Source organism: Carya illinoinensis, chromosome 8 (assembly GCF_018687715.1).
Source record: "Carya illinoinensis cultivar Pawnee chromosome 8, C.illinoinensisPawnee_v1, whole genome shotgun sequence".
NCBI lineage: Eukaryota > Viridiplantae > Streptophyta > Magnoliopsida > Fagales > Juglandaceae > Carya > Carya illinoinensis.
In genome coordinates this window covers 11,704,012-11,725,510 of record NC_056759.1, presented here as the reverse complement: position 1 = coordinate 11,725,510, position 21,499 = coordinate 11,704,012, and the positions used below count along the sequence as shown (strand labels likewise).

General features: G+C 34.1%; 1 protein-coding gene across 1 annotated transcript; it reads left to right on the top strand.

Moving 5' to 3' along the window:
- The first annotated feature begins 6,910 nt into the window (after window positions 1-6,910).
- On the top strand, window positions 6,911-8,701 carry LOC122274337. The gene has a single exon (XM_043083384.1). The coding sequence runs from the start codon at window positions 7,009-7,011 to the stop codon at window positions 8,257-8,259; it is 1,251 nt and encodes a 416-aa protein (XP_042939318.1). The 5' UTR covers window positions 6,911-7,008; the 3' UTR covers window positions 8,260-8,701.
- The last annotated feature ends 12,798 nt before the right edge of the window (window positions 8,702-21,499 follow it).

Sequence of the window (21,499 nt, the reverse complement as noted above, 5' to 3'; positions counted from 1 at the left end):
ACAGAGGTAATGCCTTATATTAAAGGAAATTTCAGACATTATCCATGGTTCGAAATAAATTCTTCTTATATTATTTACTATCTTAGATTAAATGCACTCTACAAATGCCGTAATGTTTGCAATACACAATTTTAGAATTTATGCAAATTTAAAACAAAATCTATAGAATGTCATGATGCAGTAGATGGGGTCATGATCGATACAGCTATGTCGGTTACTGTAAATAATGCACATCTAAATCAGTATCACCGGGTTGCCCATAATGTCTTATGTATCTATGATTTTGATATGAAATTCACATCGTATATGTTGGGTGGGAGAGTATAGCCCATGCTATTCACGTTTAATCAATGCACTAAGACGTCTGGGGAATAATTTTCTATGGCCTAAAGATGACAATTTTTACACATTATTAAATTTGTACGATAAAGTTTGTGGTAATTTCTATATGGGCAGCGATACGTACATTTCACATAATAGGACTCATTTGCAGTCCAAATATAGGAATAGACGAAAAGACCCCCATTTTATCATATACTTGACCAAAACATCCTTATGTTCAAATAAAAAAATAGCCCAAAATCTAAAAATGAGTTTCGGTTTCCCTCTCCCTCTCTGTGCCGTGCATCGAGGTCCTCCACCATCGACGACTCCTCAGACGAGACGACCTCCTCCACTTTCCATCGTTAGCAATCTTCTCTATGCCATTCAATTGGTTTGTTCTCAACAATATTAATTAATATATGAAGGTAATGTTTAAAATAATCTAAAATAAGGCACTGATGGGAGCCATGTTATTAATCTAATCTCATATCTTAGTTTTGATATGATGCTTTACTTGGTCAAGGAAAGATGTCCAAATTGTTCTTGATGTTTGTTTGTTTGTTTGTTTGTTTGTTTGTTTGTTTGTTTTTTTTTTTTTTTTTTTTTTTTTTTTTTTTTTTTTTTTTATCAAATATCACAATATGAAACTTTCGACTAAGTAAAACATTCAAAAATGTCGACAAAAGTTTTAACATATATCATAATGTAAAGAAACAAAAATACCTAATACATGAAAAAAAATAAAAATAAAAACATTCAGAATGGAAAGAAGGGATGAGTAGTAGCCCAGGCGATGGCGATGTTAGTGGTGATGGTGATGACGATGGGGTGAGGGCGAGGGGATTTGAGGAAGGGATTTTTCACTCACAACCCATCCTTGGCTACTTTGAGACAGATGAAACGGGAATTTTTTTTTTTTAAATTTTTTGAAACAACATTTATGGCCAACTTATTTAACAATGTTTGAGCTATTTGGAATATTATATACAAGCCATATTGGTCATGGAGGAACTCATGTAGGAAATTGCAAGCACCACATGAAAACACTACGGTCGGGTGCTTAAACCTGAATGCAGATTGGAGACTGTGAAGAGAATTTTTTCTTATTCAGATGCAAATAAAATGAACCTCCCTAGGGGAGGGACATATAATTGTTTTCCAAATGAAGCTAAGGAATGTTAAATATAAATGAAATGTTAGAATTAAGATAAACCCTTGCAAGCATGAACGACTTGGGAGGAATAAAGTTAGCACTGGCACATAAATTCCGAGCCCTAATAACCACCTGCCCTTCTTTGATAATTTTGGCATCAAGGACTTGGTTTGAGCGCATGAGCTTAGCAACAAAATGACTGAGTACGCTGATGAGGACCATCAACACTAAACGTCGGATCAACACCAAGTCTCTGATCATCGTGTTTAGCACCGAATCTTTCGCCATTGATAGACCTTGCAAACTATAGAGATGAAGGCTGTGTTTTTTGATTCTGAGCATTTTCCTTCATCCCTAATGACATGGGATTTTTCATCTTAGTGAAACGCTCTATTTTATTTATAAATGAAATGGCCTAGAAAGCAGTCCACAGATGTGGACTGCAATAAGAATTTTCCTTTCTATATACCATATTTATAAAAGATTAATGTTCTACTAAATTTTCAAATTATTATTATTTGATAGATTTTGCATTCTCTTACATCAAGGGATTTATGCCGTCGTAACCAATGATAAGACACCACAAATTTGAACGTTATGGAAATCGTACCTTCCAAGGATATAAAGATTTAATTGAATGAACTTTTGGTGTGTTGAAGAGGTGTTTTCAACTTTCAAAAAACATGCCTGAATACCTTCCAACTCAACAACGTTATATTATTATTACATGTTATATGATACATAACTTCATCTGGACCGTTACGCCTAATGATCAGGTATTTGTATCATATAGCAATCCCGATGATTATCTAGAAATGAATGCAGATTAGAACACCAGTGAACAATCTCATATTCTTGACATATCGACTACATCGGTATAGGCAATGGCTGCAACTAGATTTACTATTGTATTACCTATGTGGGTGCATACTACTGACCAACAAGGAAACACCTAATTGCTAGCATGGTGTTGCAATCTTTTTGGTTATGTTTCTATTAAACAATAGATTGTAAATTGGGAAAATTTTATTTACATATATTGATGTTTAATATGTAAATAAATTATTGAATAGAATGTGGCCATGCTCTTGGTAGTATTTTTTCCCACTAATTGAATAATTTTTTAAAAAAATTCAAGAAAAAATTTACTTGCAAAATGTAGTGAAAAATCAATTTTTACATGCATTGACTCATTTAAATAATAAAGTGATATTATATATTATTTTTGCTATTTTTAAAAAAATTTTAAAAAATAATCATATTTTATATAATCAAATAAAAACTAGGGAAGACAATGGTACTTGGTATAACTCATTTAACTCAAATAATAAATAATATAAATAATGAAATAAAAGTGTGGAAAATAATGAAATGGTAATTATATGAAAATACAAATGAAAGGAAACATAAAAAAAATTAAAGAAAAAGTAATATGAAAGACAACTTGAAAGAAAACAGAATTGTGAATACTATGAAAACAAAAAAAAATAAAAAATAAAAAAATAAAAAAATAAAAAACCGATAGCTACTACTGCTCCACATTTTGATCATTGTTTTCGTTGAGGCGAATGGCTCCAGTGCAAGCAAATGCAAAGTTTCTTTTTCTTTGCTGTATTTGGCGCCAGAAGACCAGACTGTTTCAGTTTTTCTTGTAGTTGAATAGTATAAAATAATGATGGACCCATTTTTTGTATAACTTTCTATAAATATATTTAAACTCATATTAACATCCAAGTACATCTAAATTCATATTAAGTAGACCCTACCAAATTCATTCAACCATCTAACTCACTACTATTTATAAAGAACTCAATTCAACTTAACTCAGCTTAGCATCCAAATGCATGCAACCTTAGTGTTGTTATATTTAAACATATTATAGAATTATAAGATATCATTGTAATTAAATTTTTTAGATATTTTACGTTGTTGTTTTTATTTTAGAAAAAATGCTAATAAAATATATCTCTTAAATGGTCTATAAAAATGTATATAACAATGTTAGACATTACATTGCTGTCTCATTTTATTGAAATTTTAATATTTTAGATAATTTATTGTTAAAAAAGATAATAGGAGATAGTAATGTAATGTTTAATATTCCCTTCTCATATAGACAATCAAGTTTGTGCCCAATTAACAATAATGAAGAATTATTAGCCACATTAATCATCCATGTGTCTAGATGGTTTGCGATTATGCAAAGGCTTTAAAGAAAAATTAGTTTTTTCTTTTTCTTTTTCATTTTTAAACCATCTATATGTATATCAATCCCAATTTGGAGCGGGTCAGGTTGCTATTGAGGCATTAATAAACACCAATGAAATTTTGACACATCACATATTCCATGTTAAGTCAAAGGAGGTGCATCACACTGGAATATTGATCTGCATAACCATATTCATAAGCCTAGAGACTCCTTACGATTGAATTTTTCTGAATCATCTCTTCTCTTGCCGCCATCACCCACCATCTCCGTTGTTGCCCATCTTCTTCTCCCTCACCCATCTTTGTCGCCCATCTCCACCATCTTCCAAACAAAGTAAGAGAGAGCAAGTAAAAGAAACTAAAGAAATAGACCATTTCAAAAATTGAAAGGAGGTTTTTGTTTAATCAAGTTGTTCTAGCTTCTAATTAATTGCTCTGTTTTCTTTAAAAAAAAAAAAATTGCTAGGATTTAGGAGGTTGATGAAGGCGTGATCAAGCCTTTGGCTTTTTGTTCTTGCCATTTCTCACTTTGCCCCACCAAGAGGGGGAAAAAAAAAGGGAAGCAAGGGTTTATGAGACGAAAGATTTAGGTTCCGTTTGTAATCCGATTTTTGCCTATGGGAGAAAAAATCTGTAATCTACTCGAGATGAAAATATGTGATGGGCTAAAAAGTTCGTAAGCTGCTGGAGAAACAATCCATAAGCTGCTCGAGAAAAAAATCTGTAAGTTGCTCGAGATGAAAAATCCATTTGTAATCCGTTTTCATCACCTTGAAGATGAAAATCCGTAAGGTAGGTTAGTCATTTGGGTTCTGTGGGAGAAAATGAGAGAGGATGAGGGATGAGTCCACGTGTGTGATCTCATGCAATGGGGGCACATGGTAGGTAAAGTGAGGAGGCTACATGAAACTCATCCATTAGAAAGCTGTTGTTTAGAGATAAACAGACTGATCGGTTAGAAGATGAACTCTATGTATATACCATGCAAGAATACTACTAGTTAAAGGATGGCAAGCAGAATGCTCACATATGCCTCCATTTGATTTTCTTTTAAAGGATTTAATTCTTTTCATATGACAGGTCCATTTCTAGTATCTAATTCCTTTTGTCCACTAACCTTTAGTCACAAAGATGATATAAAATAAATTTTTAAATTGACGTGATTTTAGATTGTAAAAATATTTTTATTATAAAATAAATCTAATTTATCATATAAAATCTTGTCAATTCGTGAATTCTCTTTATAGAGTAGCACTTTCCAAATAAGAATTCTTGAATTGCTAATCTTTTCAGCAATAGTCATCAGTTCAAAACATGCTTATTTTTCTTGCCCCCCCTCCCCCTTTTTTTTTCTCTTTGTAATGATCATTGTGGAATTATTTTTGGTTGCATATTCGGTATTACAAATAGATTTTTTTTTTTATTAATTTTATTAACTTATGATTGACTTTATGCGAAGCGGCTAAGATAGAATTAGGTTTAGGTATTGAGAAGTGTTGAAGAGAGTTGTGAATAATAATAAAAAGTATGTGAAAAGTAATAATAAATTAATGAATAGTAATAAAAAATAGATAAAAAGTAAAGAATAGTAATAAAAGTAGATGAAAAGTAATAATAAAATAATGAATAGTAGTGAGAAGAGTTGAGAAGTATTGAGGATACTTCAACACCCAAACACATCTACGTCTCTTTCAATCTGTACTAGACTAGTTACATCTTGGTAGTAATCTACTAGGCAGGTACATTCTTAATAGGGAAAATGCTCGAGACATGGCAAAACGAATTATTGTTAATGTGTACTGTTCATGAATTGCATGTACCAATGCAATCACTCTATTAATAATTGAAAAAATAACTCTTATAACCTTCCTGGTTATATCCTTTAAGATATGAGCTAATGACATTTCAAGATTAAGACTAATCGTCATGGTATTTTGGTAAATTGTAGTTTGACACTTCACGATTATATATAGCATTATTCTTTTTAAAAAATAAAAATTGGCTTTGCAATAGAGGGTGCTAGGGTATCAGTTGGTTTTGTGCATTCTTCAAATATTCTCATTTTTACCACCTTTGGTTCCATATTTAGATTTTAGAGAGAGAAAAAAAAATTAAGATAGCGATATAACTAGGATCGGATGGTCTAGAACATGGTTACACCTAAATAACAAAGAGATTTAATGAAAAATTTTATTTAAAAGTAGCTTGTTATTGACTGATTTAGTTTTTAAGACTAATCACAATGCTAATGTGAAGATCTACTATATCAATTAGCATAAAAAAATATTAATATTTTAAAATTGTTTTATGACTAATTTAATTCTTACAATAAGAATAAGCGTGGCATTTACATGTAGATTTCTAAGAGAAATACTATGCCCACATAAGCATTTCATAGAAGATGAGTTATATGATGATTTCTTAAATCCTAATTCAACCAGAAGTAAATTCAAAATAAACTCAGAAAGAAAATTGACTGATACATCAATATATAAATTACTTTTATAATTAAAAAATAATGAGTATTGTTAGATATAGTTCTATAAAGTGTGTAAGTTTTATATACTCTTTTTAAAAAATTGTAGTGTCACCTATTGAAAAATAGATTTTTTTTTTCATATAAATCACATATTTGACTATTAAATAATGTTGAGCACAAGACACAAATAAATAAGTCACGTCGTAGGCTTTTTATAAAAAAATGGATCCGACGAAATAAATGAATTTTTTTACATTTTTATGATTTGGTCTACTATTTTTTATAAAAGAACTGCACAGAATTTGTCAAAGATTTGTTTAAGTTATTTCTCTTTATCTATCTTTTTCTAAATAAATATTCCGTTTGAATTTAGATTTAATCTCAACTTGTTTTATTTAATCTAATTATTATAATTTTTTTAAATATTTACATAAAATATAATAAAATTTTAATTTTTTCAAATTTTAAAATAATATTAATATTAAAAAATAATATTTTATTTAACTTTTAACTTTCATCTCTTCGTATCTAAACCTCATCTAAGATTGTTCATTTCCTCCTACTAATTATCCAATTGTAAATAGGAAATCTCCTGCCAAAAAAAAATTACAAATAAGAAAAACACCGTCAAATAACATCACATGATAAACTAGCGTTGGTATTTATCTGTCAAAAAACTATTAACTTAGATTATTTGCTATATAAATGATGATATAGGAATGTTATATTTTACACGGTTACTTCTAATCATTTGTAATATCACATGCAAATGCACTCTCCTCGCTAGCTTAGACCTCTCTCTCTCTCTCTCTCTCTCTCTCTCTCTGTGACTCGTGATAATTGCATGTCGCACAATCTAGTCAGTGTACTAGTTCTCGGTACCAAGTTCCCAACCTATCTCTGTTCTCTTTCATCCGCAATGGATCTACTTCAAAGCCCCAGCAATGGAGGAATCCCGCAAGATGCCTTCGAACCCCACAATCTCCTCGTTTCGTTCGCCGACACCAATAGTTACAGCGACGACTTCGAATCCACCTGCTCCACCCCTTACGTCAGCGCGCCCTCCAGCCCTGGCCGCGGCTACACCTCCAACCACTGCGGCTACTTCTTCAGCGCACCTGCGAGCCCCATGCATTACGTGATCTCCTCGGCTCCCTCCACCACCTGTCCCTCCACCCAGCCTCTCGATACGTCGTCGTTCGAGTTCGAGTCTCGGTTCTCCCCCAACGGTTCGGTCGCTGTTGGATCAATGAGCTCCGCCGACGAGCTTTTCCTCAACGGTCAGATCAGACCCATGAAGCTATCCTCGCACTTGCAGAGACCTCAGATCTTGGCCCCGCTGCTGGATCTCGATGAAGATGAAGAACTCGAGGAAGAAAGAGACAAAGCAACTTTAAAGCTGGAGCACTCAGATACAGTACTGAGAAGAGGCAGAGATCTCAAACTACGCAGTAGATCTCTGAACCGAAAAGCGAGATCGTTATCACCTATTCGAAACGCACAGTTTCAAGCGCTCCAGCAAGAGGAAGAAGACGACGAAGACAAAACTAAACGCGTCGATGACCTTATCTTAAACTTTCAAGAAGATTTCGCAGGTGCTAAGCAAAGGGAAACCACCACAGTCTCGACCGAAACGACGCCGTCCCCTTCCGCCTCGTCTTCGAGGTCATCCTCTACCGGTCGGAACTCGAAGAAGTGGATATTCTTGAAGGAACTGTTATATAGAAGCAAAAGCGAGGGAAGAGGAGGAAACAGCAGAGAAAAGTTTTGGTCTTCCATATCTTCTTTAGCTCCTTCTTCGAAAGAAAAGCCGCCGCCTCCTGCTCCGAAAGAGAAAAAGGCAGAGAAGCAGAAGCGAAGCAGTAAGCAAGCCGGAAGACCGACCAATGGGGTTGCAGCAGCAAAGAGAAGGGTTCCGGCTCCGTCGCCGCACGAGTTGCACTACACGGCGTATAGAGCGCAGGCAGAGGAGCTGAAGAAGAGGACCTTTTTGCCGTACAGGCAGGGTCTGCTTGGATGCCTGGGCCTTAGTTTCAAAGGATACGGTGCGTTTAATGGACTTGGTAGGGATTTGAATCCGGTCTCTTCCGGGTAGACCATAGTAATCAGAAGGGTTAAGGGTCCTTATTAATTTGTACGAATATATGTATATCTATACACATGCATACTGTGATGATATGTCTCTGAATCAGTGTCTTGAGCTGCTTGTACAGTAAAGCGAGACCATATATGTTGGGATCCACCTCTTATTAGGAATGAATTTGGTATTGTAAATGAGAGTCGAGACCATATAATCAAGATGATCTCGATCTAATATCATATTAAATTATCATTTATCTAAAAATTTAAGCAAAATGATAAGTGAGGGTTATTGCTGTGTAATCAAGTAAACTATTTCAAGTTCCTAAGTTGGAAGCCAAGCCTAGCGGCCAGTAGTATGCTCAGAACACCCACTTTTTTCTGTTTAGTTTACCGTGTTAGATATGATCTGTGATGACATTCATGGAAATGAAACTTGTTTGATTTTTTCAATCTTAGCTTCTGTGTCTGTCTGATATGATTTGTTTCCACTGTTAGCGTATCTAGTGTGGATTTTTGGGTCCTATGGTTTTTGTTGTTTCCACTTGGTTCTGCATGGACGGTTGCTGGGATGTGATGCTTGTTTTGAGCTTTACAAGGATTGACCCACCAGCCCCAGTAGGTGAATGGTCGCAGGCCCCACTGAAGTTGCATTATTTATATATATCTCAATTACACGAGTTTTTTTTATTGGAATTGTAGCTGTGTTTGGAGTTTGGTGCAACTACGAGATTTGTGATCTTTTATCATGTGATCCATATTGAGCAATTAGGGATAATAAATCTCCATTCCGTGTTAGTCTAAAACAAGTGTGTTGGTATATACATGTGACATGGTTTCTTGGTCGAACCTTAGCTTGACCCACAAGCAGAAGGGTGCGGGTGTGGTTAGGTGAGATGTTAAGGTCTGGCTTTCAAGAATGGACACCCACGTGGACATGGGGGCTGACTTGTTTCGTTCATGGTTTTTGTTGGGATATATCTCACTGTTCATGACTTTGGATTGGATGGTTTTTATTGAACCTTTTTGGTACCTATTTATTTCACGAACTGTGTGATTATGTTTGGGGGGTTGAAAATGGAGGGGTGACAATCTCGTTTTGGTACAAGATGTTCGATCCTTCCATGTTTTGGTTATTTCTTTCTATTTCAACACGTACTCGATCGTATGGCTACATGGATCGACTATGTTTGTTCAGTGATGGATTTTACCATTGGCAAAGCAAAAGACACCTGCAATCTTTAATCATTTTTCTCATAACCTGGAATGGACAAATATGTTCAATTATCATGGGCTTCACAAATCATCCCCTCCCCCAACCCCCCTTTCCCTTTTAATTTATATTTATAGATTCTAATTGTTCATACAACTGCCAATTCCAATATTACAAAATCCCAGCAAGGGCAATGGGTCTTTGTTATGGACATATACTCATTTTCTCCTATGGTAGCATCCTTTATGCCATCGGTCCACCTTTTCTGTTGCCCTCGCATCAGGCGCATGAGAGCACACGTTGTTTTAGGCGCGCGAGGCTCTTATACAGTACCTCGTTTGACACTCTTGTTCTTTATCCTCCACCGTTGACACGCACTCGGATATTAGTTAAAGAGAAATACTTTAGTTCTAAAGAGATTATACAATAATAAATTTATAAATTGATGTGGATTGATACAGTATATCAGATTGTAAAGTTGTTTTTATTATAAAATATATCTAACGGATCATATGAAATAAAATTAGTTTATAAGTTTATTTTTATGTACTCTCTTTATATATATAGTACTTCTCTTAGTTAAAACTGTTGATGGCACCCTACAATCGTCAAAGCCTACCTTAGTCCCATTTAAGGTGACTCAAGATGGATGAGCTTACTTTGGACCAACTTACTCGAACTCTAGGGCAAGCAAAGTCGGATCACAAGGGAGCTCAGCTCCTAAACAAGCAAAGTGCTCATACTCAAGGCGAGCACCCCATAAGACAATGTGCTTGCATCAAGGCGAGCATTGTTACAAGCAAAGTGATCAGATCCCGGTTGAGCATCACGAGAAGTAAAGTTCTCATGTCCCAAGTGAGAATTCTTGGCAGACGAAGTGCTCGTACCTCAAGCAAGCACTCCGGGCACCATGGGAAGCAACCGAGAGGTAAAATGCTTGTATCCAAAGTGAGCACCATGGAAGTCAAGTGCTCGTATCAAATCGAGCACCTTGGTAGGCAAAGTATTTGCAACAAGCCGAGCACTGCTAAAGCCAAATTGCTTGGACCCCGGCACCATTACAACCAAAGCATCATACCTAAGGCGAGCATTCCAAGTGTCAAATTGCGCATACCCCTAGCGAGCACCCCGAGTGTCAAAATGTTCGCCAACTTGATGAGCAAAGTGGAAAGGAAAGATGCTCATACCTCAAAAGGCAAAGTTCCCGCACCCTCATACTATTGCATTTTTCAGTCTTATCTTCATTTGCCGTTCAATTGCAATTGTTTGTCCTATCTCCATGTTTTGCTCCATTTTTTGGTCCCGTCTTCATTTTTCCGAATTTCTACATCTTTTGGTCCCACATCTCCTTTAACCCGTCCTGTCTTCACTTTTGCTTCCTATGGCATTTTCCAGTTCTGTTGCATTTTTCCATCCTATGAAATTTTTTTATCCTATTTTCATTTTCCTATCCTGTTGCATTTTTCCAACCTATGGTACTTTTCAGTCCTATCTTCACTTTCCCATCATGTTGCACTTTTCTGTTTTGTCTTCATTTTCTCGTTTGGTTACATTTTTCCAATCTATGATATTTTCCTATTCTATGGTATTTTTCCGTATAACTTCATTTTTTTTTTAAATGTGCTTCATATATATTCAAATGACACGTGGCAATTTTTTTGACTTGGACTTTTAATTTTTGCTTTTTATAAGTTATGGATACTTGTCCAATTTATAGAATAAATTACATAAATTACCTCTAAGCCAATTCGGAGGAACAGCAGTGCTACAAGTGTCATTTTATCAAATTTTCGAATAAGTTTCAAATAGACAAATTATGCGTAAGCGTTTTATAAAAAAAGTAGGTCCTACTAAAAATCATAGATATCTTTTTTATTTTTTTAAAATGTGATCCAACTTTTATAAAAATCTATGCATAATTTATTTATTAAAATTTATACAAATCATTTCTCTTTACATTTACATAAAATTTGTCCGTTTATATCAAAACTAGATCATAGAATTCAAGATCAAATCTATATGCTAGTTAATAGACTTCTTATAAGATTGGGCAAAACTGACTTGGTCTTAAATATCTTGGGCTTTGTATTTGAGTCTAATAAAAAGCCCTTTTCGGTCCAACTGTGCATTTTGTTAGGCCACCTAGAATCAAGTTCAAGAGTCTTTTTTTTTTTTTTTTTAGACCCCCATATCACACAAATTAGTTAGGACCTTTTGGATTGCGATAGAAATATTAAAAATTATTTAAATAATTTTAAAATTTCTTTAACAAAAAAATTAAATTATTAAATATTACTTATCAAAATATTTTTAAAATTCAAATAAATTAAAAAGTATGTTTAAAGTCAAACGTATTTTTCTAAATAATATGAAATATAATTTGAATTTTAAACGAATTGGTAATGAACGAAAATATTCATACAACTTTTAGATTTTTAAAAATACGGTCATAATCTTTAAAAAAATTAAATAATAATCATTTCTATCTCAAAAAATAATTTTTTAATTTATTTTCAAATAAATTTAACATATTTAAAAATATTTTAATCATTTAGTTTGTTACCAAAGATTTCTTCGCTAATGCACTTCCAAGTGTCTTTTTTAGTCTAAAAGCAAGAGGGCATGATTTTGAATAAATGAGAGAGAGGGAGAGCGCGCGCAGAGAGAACTTGCAGACAATTACTATTGATGCGGTATTGAGCTTTTAAGACAAACTCATAAACAGGCAAATCTACGAGAATAAAATCGTCAAAGTCGAACTAAAATGTACTATTAATTTTGCGTTGACACTTTTACATAAAAAAAAAAAAAATAACAATTACCTAGTAATTGTTATATAATTATTTCTACAAAAGCAGTGTATTAATTCTAAAAAAGGTTTATATATTTATATATTTCTCGTAACACTTTATACCATTATATTTTAAAATAATATTATTTTATAAAAATAACTCTTATTTTAAAACATACTTCTTAAATAAATATATTAATACGATTTGTATCATGGAGTGATATTTATACCATTATACGGCTGTCCACCAAATTAAAGTTCTTCTTGAAAACCTCGCCGCTACGTACACCCTAGAAATGGACCTCTCTCTGTACGTACGAACGAGCGTCAGATCTGCGTCACTTTTATAGGATATTGACAGTTTCTGGTTTACTTGTACGTTTTTGCAAAAATTTCGAATACAGTCAGAAGGCAAGGGTACTTTATACAGTCACCACCAAACGAAGAAGTAAAAAATATAAAAAAGAAATACAGGTGTTTAATTAGACGTAGTTTATCTTTATAATCATTTTCATTCCATCTAATAATTTTTATTTTTTTAAATTTTTATATCAAATAAAATAAATAATTTAATTTTTTTATTTTAAAAAAAAAATAATATTAAAAAGTTAATTCTTATTAACTCATTTCAAAATAAATCGAGAAGCTGCTAGAGTTCTGATCGAAGCGAGATCAGGGATGAACATCATCGTGCAGTACTACATAAATTGATCGGTAATAAATGTGGTGGGCTCTCGATATATATGATATGTGGTCTGCGTGCAGATGAGTATAAATATGGTAGGGTTTAGGTCTTGAAATATATGGTACTACTCTTGCATGCATGGCAGATGAGTATTAATTATGTGATGGGCTCTTTAAAAATGTCTTGTCGTCCGGTGCGGATCTGAACAATATTTCATCGATGATTCATAATCTTAACAAAGACGGACGTACAGTTCAAAACTTCGATCCGTCTCTATTGTTAGGTTCCATCAACGCAGCTTCGGCTTGGTATTATTCCCTTCCATCTGCGCGCTTAAGTTGTCGTTTAGTCTGAAGTGTATCCTTTGCATGATGATGATGATCCATATATAGATCATATACTTCGTACATCTAAAGTTCAACGCCAGAAAACTAAGTGAATGAATATTTGATCTAAAAAGCAAATGTGATGTATTTCCTTTGTTTTAATATTTATTTTGATGTATTAAGCCCGAGAAGATTTTTCTGCATGATGAAAACATATATTAACTTGAATTAGATTCTCTCCGATTGATTTTTATAATTTATAATTTCGGGATGGGGTTGTTAAGATTATTATTATGTCGATAATAATAATAATATCTTTTCATTTGTTTAATTAATTTGTTTGGATAAACACTGATTTCACATTATATTAGAACAAATGTCATAACTTATAAGTTCACAGTCGGACCACTAATTCAATTAAAATATTCTATATATCGGACTTACTTATTAAAGAGAATCTCGCCTACACTTTGGATGGATTGTTAAAAAATATTATAAATATAATAATGTACCTCTTTCTATTGAACATAACTATTGGCATGCAGTTTATTGTGTTTAGATGTTAAGTTGAGTTGAGTTCAATTTTTTATAAGTAATAGTGAGTTGAGATAGTGGAATGAGTTCTATAAAACTCATCTAAAATGAGTTTATATATGTTTAGATGGTAAAATGAGTTTAGTATTATTTATGAAAAATTAAAAAAAGTTAAGGATTCCACGTGTAAAGAGATTAAAAATTAAAAAAAAAATTATAGGTCTCACGTGTAAAAATGTTTCGAATTGAAATGAATTTAGTAATTTGAAAGTACTTACATGTTTTTTTTTTTTTTTTTTTTGAAATGAACATTTGTATTAAGTATCAGCCGATTACAATAGAGAAGCAATACAATAAGGGACATCCTCAATATCAACAAGGACATCAGTGATGTGTAAAGCATCTCTAGCTAAGCAATGAGCTAAACTATTACAACTTCTAGGTGTATAATCAACTGAAAATGACTCAAAACTTAGCAGCATCTGTTTGATATCAGTAATGATCAAACCAGTTTGTTTCAAGCTATCTTTATTGCCTTTGATGTCATTTACTACACTCATTGCATTCCCTTCAAGTTTGATCTGTTTCAGTCCAATGTCTAAAGCCAACTTAACAGAATGTAGAGCTCCAAAAGCCTCGGCCAAGTACGGGTCAGGAAATAAAGGTCTGCACATCCTCATACAAGCAATCACTCTTCCTTCCCAATCCCGAATAATAGTCCCAACACCCACTTTGCAATTCACTTTATCCACTGCAGAATTCTAGTTGACTTTGTACACATTAGCAGGGGGAGCACTCCATTGGATCGTCTGAGGGATGGTGGTTGTAGGATTAGTTGTCTGTTGAGAGAAAAGAGCAGTGAGATCTTCAAGTTTCTGATTTGCCTGTCTCACAATCAATTGAGGGGAGGAAAAAGTTTGGTTAAAAACCAAATCATTCCTTCTACTCTAAATTTTCCATGTCACCATAGCTACTTCCATTAAAACTTCATCTTCAAGATCCTGCATCATATGCATCAACAAGCTCCTGAAGTTAATCTGGTTCTTACATTGTTTCTGCAGTTTTGATGAGCAAAGATACCACACATCCCTTGCTGCCACGCACTCCCATAAGATATGTTCCACAGATTCTTCATGTTGATTACAAATAGGACACCAAGGATCTTTTACAACCTTTCTCTTAAAAAGATTTAGTTTTGTTGGAAGGCTATTATGACATGCTTTCCACAAAAATAATTTCTTTGCATTTGGAACTTTAATCCTCCAAAACTTGTTCCAGTTTTCACTGTCAACAAAAGTTTGAGAATGCTGACCTTTAACTCTCTGATGAAGCTCAAGTTGTAGATGATATGCACATCTAACAGAGAAAATTTCATTAGAAGTACATCTCCAAACAACTTTATCAGGACTGTTGCATAAACTTATTGGAATCTGTCTAATTATTTCAGCTTCCCTTTGAAGAAAAGCTTGATCAATTAAATCTGTCTTCCAGGTTTTGGCTTCATGATCAATAAGTACAGAAACAGTCTCCTCATGATCAAAACAACTAATAGGACTTTGAACTTTGAATGAAGTTGGAATAGGCAACCACTTATGGTGTCATATCTTAGTGCCTGCTCCATTACCAATACGCCAGAATAAGCCTTCTTCCAACAAAGGTTTAGCAGCCATGAGACTCCTCCATATAAGGGATGAGTGACTTGGAGTTGTAGCTTTTAGGAACTGGCCATCGGGATAGTATTTAGAGGAGAGAACTTTTGCAGCGAGAGAATCAGGGAAATGAAGCAATCTCCATCCTTGTTTATCCAGCATTGTATGATTAAAATGTTTAAGGTCTTTGAAAACTAAGCCTCCCACTGCTTTAGCCTTAACCATCTTATCCCAGTGACACCAATGCATCTTCCTCTCCCCAGCTTTCTGACCCCACCAGAGCTGTTGAGTCAATCGACCAATTTCTAATATGAGAGACTTAGGAATCTTAAACACACCCATGCAATAAGTAGGGATAGCTTGGATAATAGACTTGATAAGGATTTCTTTGCCAGCCTGAGATAAATACTTCAATTTCCAGTTGCCAATCCTCCCTTTAACTTTCTCAATAACACTTCTAAAGGCTTTGGTTTTTGATCTTCCAATCTCTACAGGAAGGCCTAAATATTTGTCATAAGGTTGAGAGGATTGAATGCTTACAATTTGAGTGATTAGATCTCGAGCTTCAGCTTTAGTGTTTTTGCTGAACAGAATTGAGGTTTTTTCATTATTAAGTCTTTGACCACTTGCCTGCTCATAGGTGTCTAGAAGATGAGATAACCTGGACCACTCCAAGGGGTTTGCTTTACAGAAAAGAAGACAGTCATCTGCAAAAAATATATGACTTATCCTTACCTGATTTCTACCCAGAGGAACACCTGTAATAGCACCAATCCCTTCAGCACTTTGGATTATTTTACTTAGAGATTCAGCACAAATAATAAAAATGTAAAGAGACAAAGGGTTTCTAATGACTTGCAAAAAATTTCGTATTGCAGATTTTACAAGTTCGTTCGAGCGGAGGTTTTTGGCCGCTCGAGCGAATTTAGGCAGATTCAAACGCTCAACTGCCGCTCGACAGTGAGCTCGAGTGGGTTGCTGAAAAACCAAGATCGCTCGAGCGGAGACATTGGCCGCTCGAGCGAAATCAGGTAGAGTCGAACGCTCGACGTGCACTCGACACCTCGCTCGAGCAAACATTGTATTTTGACAGATCTAGAGTCTTCCGCTGTCAGACGATATAAAATGGATTTTTCACTCTATGGCCGTACTTTTTGACTGAAGAACACCTTTTGGGACTGAAAAAGACAGCTAGAGGGATTCAATTCATTTGTTTTTGGAGAGGGAATTCCAATTATTGCACGTACGTTGGAATCATACACGAGCACAGACGAGAGAAAAGCATTGAATCGTTTCCTTGGCCGCTCGACAGTGAGCTCGATGAGTATTTTTCAGTGTTTATTTTCTTCCAATCTTCTCAGAACAATTATGGTGAATTCGTTTATATTGAATTCCAATTCTAACATGAGCTAAATTTTATTCATTCTAGGAAAACGATGTAACCTATTTCCGAACTATGCTTGATTGTTTATGCTAATTTAAGGTAATTCTCTCTTTGTTTATCTGATTTATTCTTAGTATTATTGCTTTTAATTAACTGGCCATTGATTAGATGATATTTAATCTTGTGATTTGATATCGAAAGAGGGAATCATAGGGTAGATCTTGAATATTTCACCATAGGTAAGTATAGAGATCGAAAGACTTGTATGAACCTATGTAGTAATTAAATAATTGGTCTTATTGCTTTCTTGCTTTATTAATTTGCATATTCTTGTGTGAATTGATGAACAATAATAATTTCCAATTGACTATCGAAAGAGGTTGTTAGATGGATTAGAGATTTGCTAATGAACAAAAAGAATTAAATTAAGTTAGCTAGATGAGAAAAACATAGTGAAGAATTAGGTGAAATCGATTTCCTAGAAGTTTTCTTTCTCATTAATTTGATCTTCGAACGTCAGTTTTATTTCATTTGCATATTACTCTCTGAGTTGATCTTAGTTTAATTGGCAGCTACAAAAATCTTAGTGATTCCTCTAGATAAAATTGAGATTAGTATAATTTTGATATTTGGCAAAAGTAAGGTACCAATCCCTGAGGACGATACTCTTCTTATCACTTTATTATAAAACTACGATACTGTGCACTTGTAGTTTTGCACCGATCAGTCTCCTTGCCTTATTCCTCGAGAATGAGTAAAGGAGTTTTGTGGGATCCCATTTAAAAGAACAGAATATGACACAGTAGAAACACATCTCAGAATTACATCATTCCATTTATAGTCAAATCTCATCCTTATCATGACACTTGAAGAAATGACCATTCAATCCTATCATATGCCTTACTCATATCCAACTTTAGAGCCATGAATCATTCTTTCCCTTTGATCTGAGTTTGCATAGAGTGCATAGCTTCAAAAGCGACCACTACATTATCAGTGATCAACCTGTTGGGAACAAAGGCACTTTGAGTGTTAGGAGATCAACTGAGATAAGAAAAGTTGAAGTCTGTTGGCCAGAACCTTAGCCAAGATCTTGTATATTACGTTACAAAAGCTTATAGGCCTAAACTCAGTTACTCTTGAAGGATTTTTCACTTTGGGGATGAGAGCAATATAAGTTGCATTGAAGTCTTTAGGCCACTCAGCAGCTAGAAAAGAATTCTTGACAGTTGCACATATATCAGGACCAATCACTCCCCAATGATTTTGGTAAAAAATAACAGGAAAACCATCAAGTCCTGGAGAACCAAGACCATTCATATTAAAAACAGCCATTTCAATTTCTTCATTAGAGATCCCTTTTGTAAGAACTGAATTCATTTCTTGAGTGATCACAGGCTGTATATTCTGAAGGCATTCTTCAAAATTGACAGGCTCAGTAGAAGTAAATAGATGACTGAAGAAAGAATGAAATAAGGAGCTCATTTCTTCTGGATTTTCAACTATACGCCCCTCATCATTTGTTATACCTTTTATAGAGTTAACTTTCCTTCTTTGGGAAGCACACTTGTGAAAAAATTTAGTATTTCTGTCACCCTCTTTCAGTCACTGTTGCTTTGCCCTTTGCTTCCATCTTAAATCCTCTTCTTTCATTAATGTGTCAACTTCCCTCGAGTTGATAAATTTCAGAGTTTCTGTCTCCTTGATTAATACTTGGCAACTGTTTAATCTAGTTTCTTTTGGATTGGATCAAATGCTTCATACTTTGACTAGTAATCTTGCTCCATCTGGACAGTTCCTCTCTGCATCTTTTCAAGCCTTGCATAGATTCTTTAATCCTTGAATGCTGTAGTAGTGTATTTCCTCATGCTCTTTTAATCACATTCTCACAACCATCTCTTAAAAACCATCTGGCTTCATATCTAAATGGTCTTGATCCAGAAACTCTGATTAAAGCTTCACTGTTAAATAAAAGGAGAATTGGTGCGTGATCTGAACATTGAGCTGCAAGTGTTGACACAGAACAATCAAGAAAACCATCAAACCAATCTTGATTACCCAATGCCCTATCCAGTTTTTCTTTAGTAAAAGAATCCCCTTCCTTTTTATTGCTCCAAGTAAAAAAATCTCATTGGAATGGAACTTCTCTCAAAGCACAATCTTCCAAGGCATTTTTGAAGTCCTCCATCAATTTGAAATATTAGACTCAACTTAAAATTAGATTAAACTAAATTAATTTTAGTGCAATCTAACAACTAAACGGGACAACTAGTTTGTGTATTTAAGACTTGTATTAATTACCACTCTTCTTCAAATTAAACGTTTTTTATATCATCTGATTCGCTTTGAAATGTTGTTGCGGCAGACAAATTAGTTGTACGGAGCTGAGCTGGAAACATATATATCTTCAACATGATCTGATCTTACAGATGGCAAACATATATAATACCATTCATTTCAATGCACTTGGTACTGTACGTATAGCTAGTTATAGTACTATGATACCATATTATATTATTCATTTTTTCAACAAATTAATTAAACCTCTTTATAAACTTTTGATCAGCATGCAGTGCATGATCAAGACATGATGAAGCTGGTATATATCTTTTTGCATATAATATATATTGATCATGATGCATGCATCTTGCTGAAAGGATTAGGATTAATAACATTATAAGCTTTAATTAACATGTTTTTATCCTGAAAATAAATACAAAGTAGCATATAATAATATAATAACATGACAATTAATAGAGCATCATATATCTCGTACGTACGAGGTATACATATATAAAGGAATTAGATCTAGCAGTGCATGCATGATCCACTCTGAGTGCGTACGGCGTACCCACAGATGATCATTATATATATACACACACACAGACACGAGTATGGTAATTAATCATGAGTGCAATACATATTAAAAGTTTTTAAGAACATGGAGATCATCAGTGCGTACGGTCTTATATAAATAAAAGACTATACATCCACCCTTCCAAGCTTGAAGTTTGAACAATATTATTATTCATGACTGGTTGTTACTTCCAGGCACCGCGCACACGGCCGAGGGGTCCAAGGCACTTACACCCACCATGCATGCATGTGAGATATTGACTGTCCCTAGCTACTTTAAGCTAGCTGTCTGGCAGTGAATGGGGGCCGCATGCATACTTCCATCGGCCAGCTTTCAATTAGTTTCCCAATCTGTAATGATGATAGACATGCGATTTTCTAACCAACATTTATTATAAAGAAGCACGTATTCTCATATAAAATATAATAAATAATTTAATATTTTTAAATTTTAAAATAATAATAATATTAAAAAATAATATTTTATTTAATTTTTAACGTCTTTCATATCAACTTACTATCCAAACTTAACCTAAATCTCATCTCTTTCGGCCTTGTCTCTTTCACCCCCTTCCCCACTAACCGAAGATCTCACTTCCTTAGAGATACTGTGTTTGTATTATTTTCTTTTGCTTGAGCGGATTTATGGGTTTGTGGGGGTGGTGTTTAGGAGGAATAATAATTATTCCAGATAAAGCAATCAGATTGTATTTCTACAGAAGAAACCACACAACATTACGAACCTGAGCATGAACTTGCTTTCTTCTTGCTAAAGATAAACCCAATTAGTTGATGTGTTGTGATTTTGATTCACTCAAAGCACCCTTTCTCAGTAGGCCATGAGAGGTTATTTGAGATTTTCCATTTGCTTTCTAATTTTGGAGATTCCTTATAGCCATCACTTCACGTGTAGTTAGAGAACTAGAGATAAGGTCACTGATGTTCTTATCCATTGACGAAGACCATGATTTTCTCATATTGAGTCTTTCTAGAGCTGGGTGACTTTCAGGGGGAGGGAGGGGGCGAGGGTGTGTTTTTTATTTGGAACTATGACTTGGAAAAATTGTGTGGTGTAGAAAATAAAACTTGCTTTTGTTTAGAAATTTACTTTTGTGGCACTAGCACTTTGATTTTGTTTCAATTTTTGTGTTTCATATGGTTTTTCAAAGGAAATAATTTGTATAGTCTAATAGTCTAGGGTGTGTAAATTTATAAATTCACTTTTTGTGCTTTTTTTTTAAGGAAATTTACTTTTTTTGCTTTTTTTTTTTTGTAAACAATTTGTTCCAGCGCCTGGGTCCCTGTAAATCTCGTCTCTCTAATCTCATGCACTCCCATGGGAAAAACAAAATGGTTTTATCTGTGAAAAAAGTTAGGCAAATATGAGAAATTAAACCACATTTTTCAAGGGAGTGTATATAGTTTACACACTTTAAGACTGTAATTAGTATTTCTCTTTTCTAAACTACAACCCCAAAGAGAATATTAAATAAAAAAATAAAATAAAAATAACCTACATTTTTTGCTCAGTTTCCCCAAACTGAATGTCATAAAACAGTAACCAATAAAAGATTATCCCTCTTTCATTTTCAACCACAAACCATTGACACTATGAGAAAAAGCCATTTTTGCGGGGGAAAAAAAAAACTCTAGCAAGCAACAATTGGGTGACATAAGCCCTTTTTCACTATAACCTTGTTTTTGTTCTGGCGAGTGAGAAAATCACCACCAAAAAGACTATTTTTGGCGATAATATATTGATGCAAGTAGAATCATAGGATACCACCTTGAAACATGGGTCTTTGACGGCAATATTTT

Bases quoted from the DNA above. Each gene is read 5' to 3' on its own strand.
- LOC122274337 (XM_043083384.1), top strand. From the start codon at position 7,009: ATGTCGCACAATCTAGTCAGTGTACTAGTTCTCGGTACCAAGTTCCCA.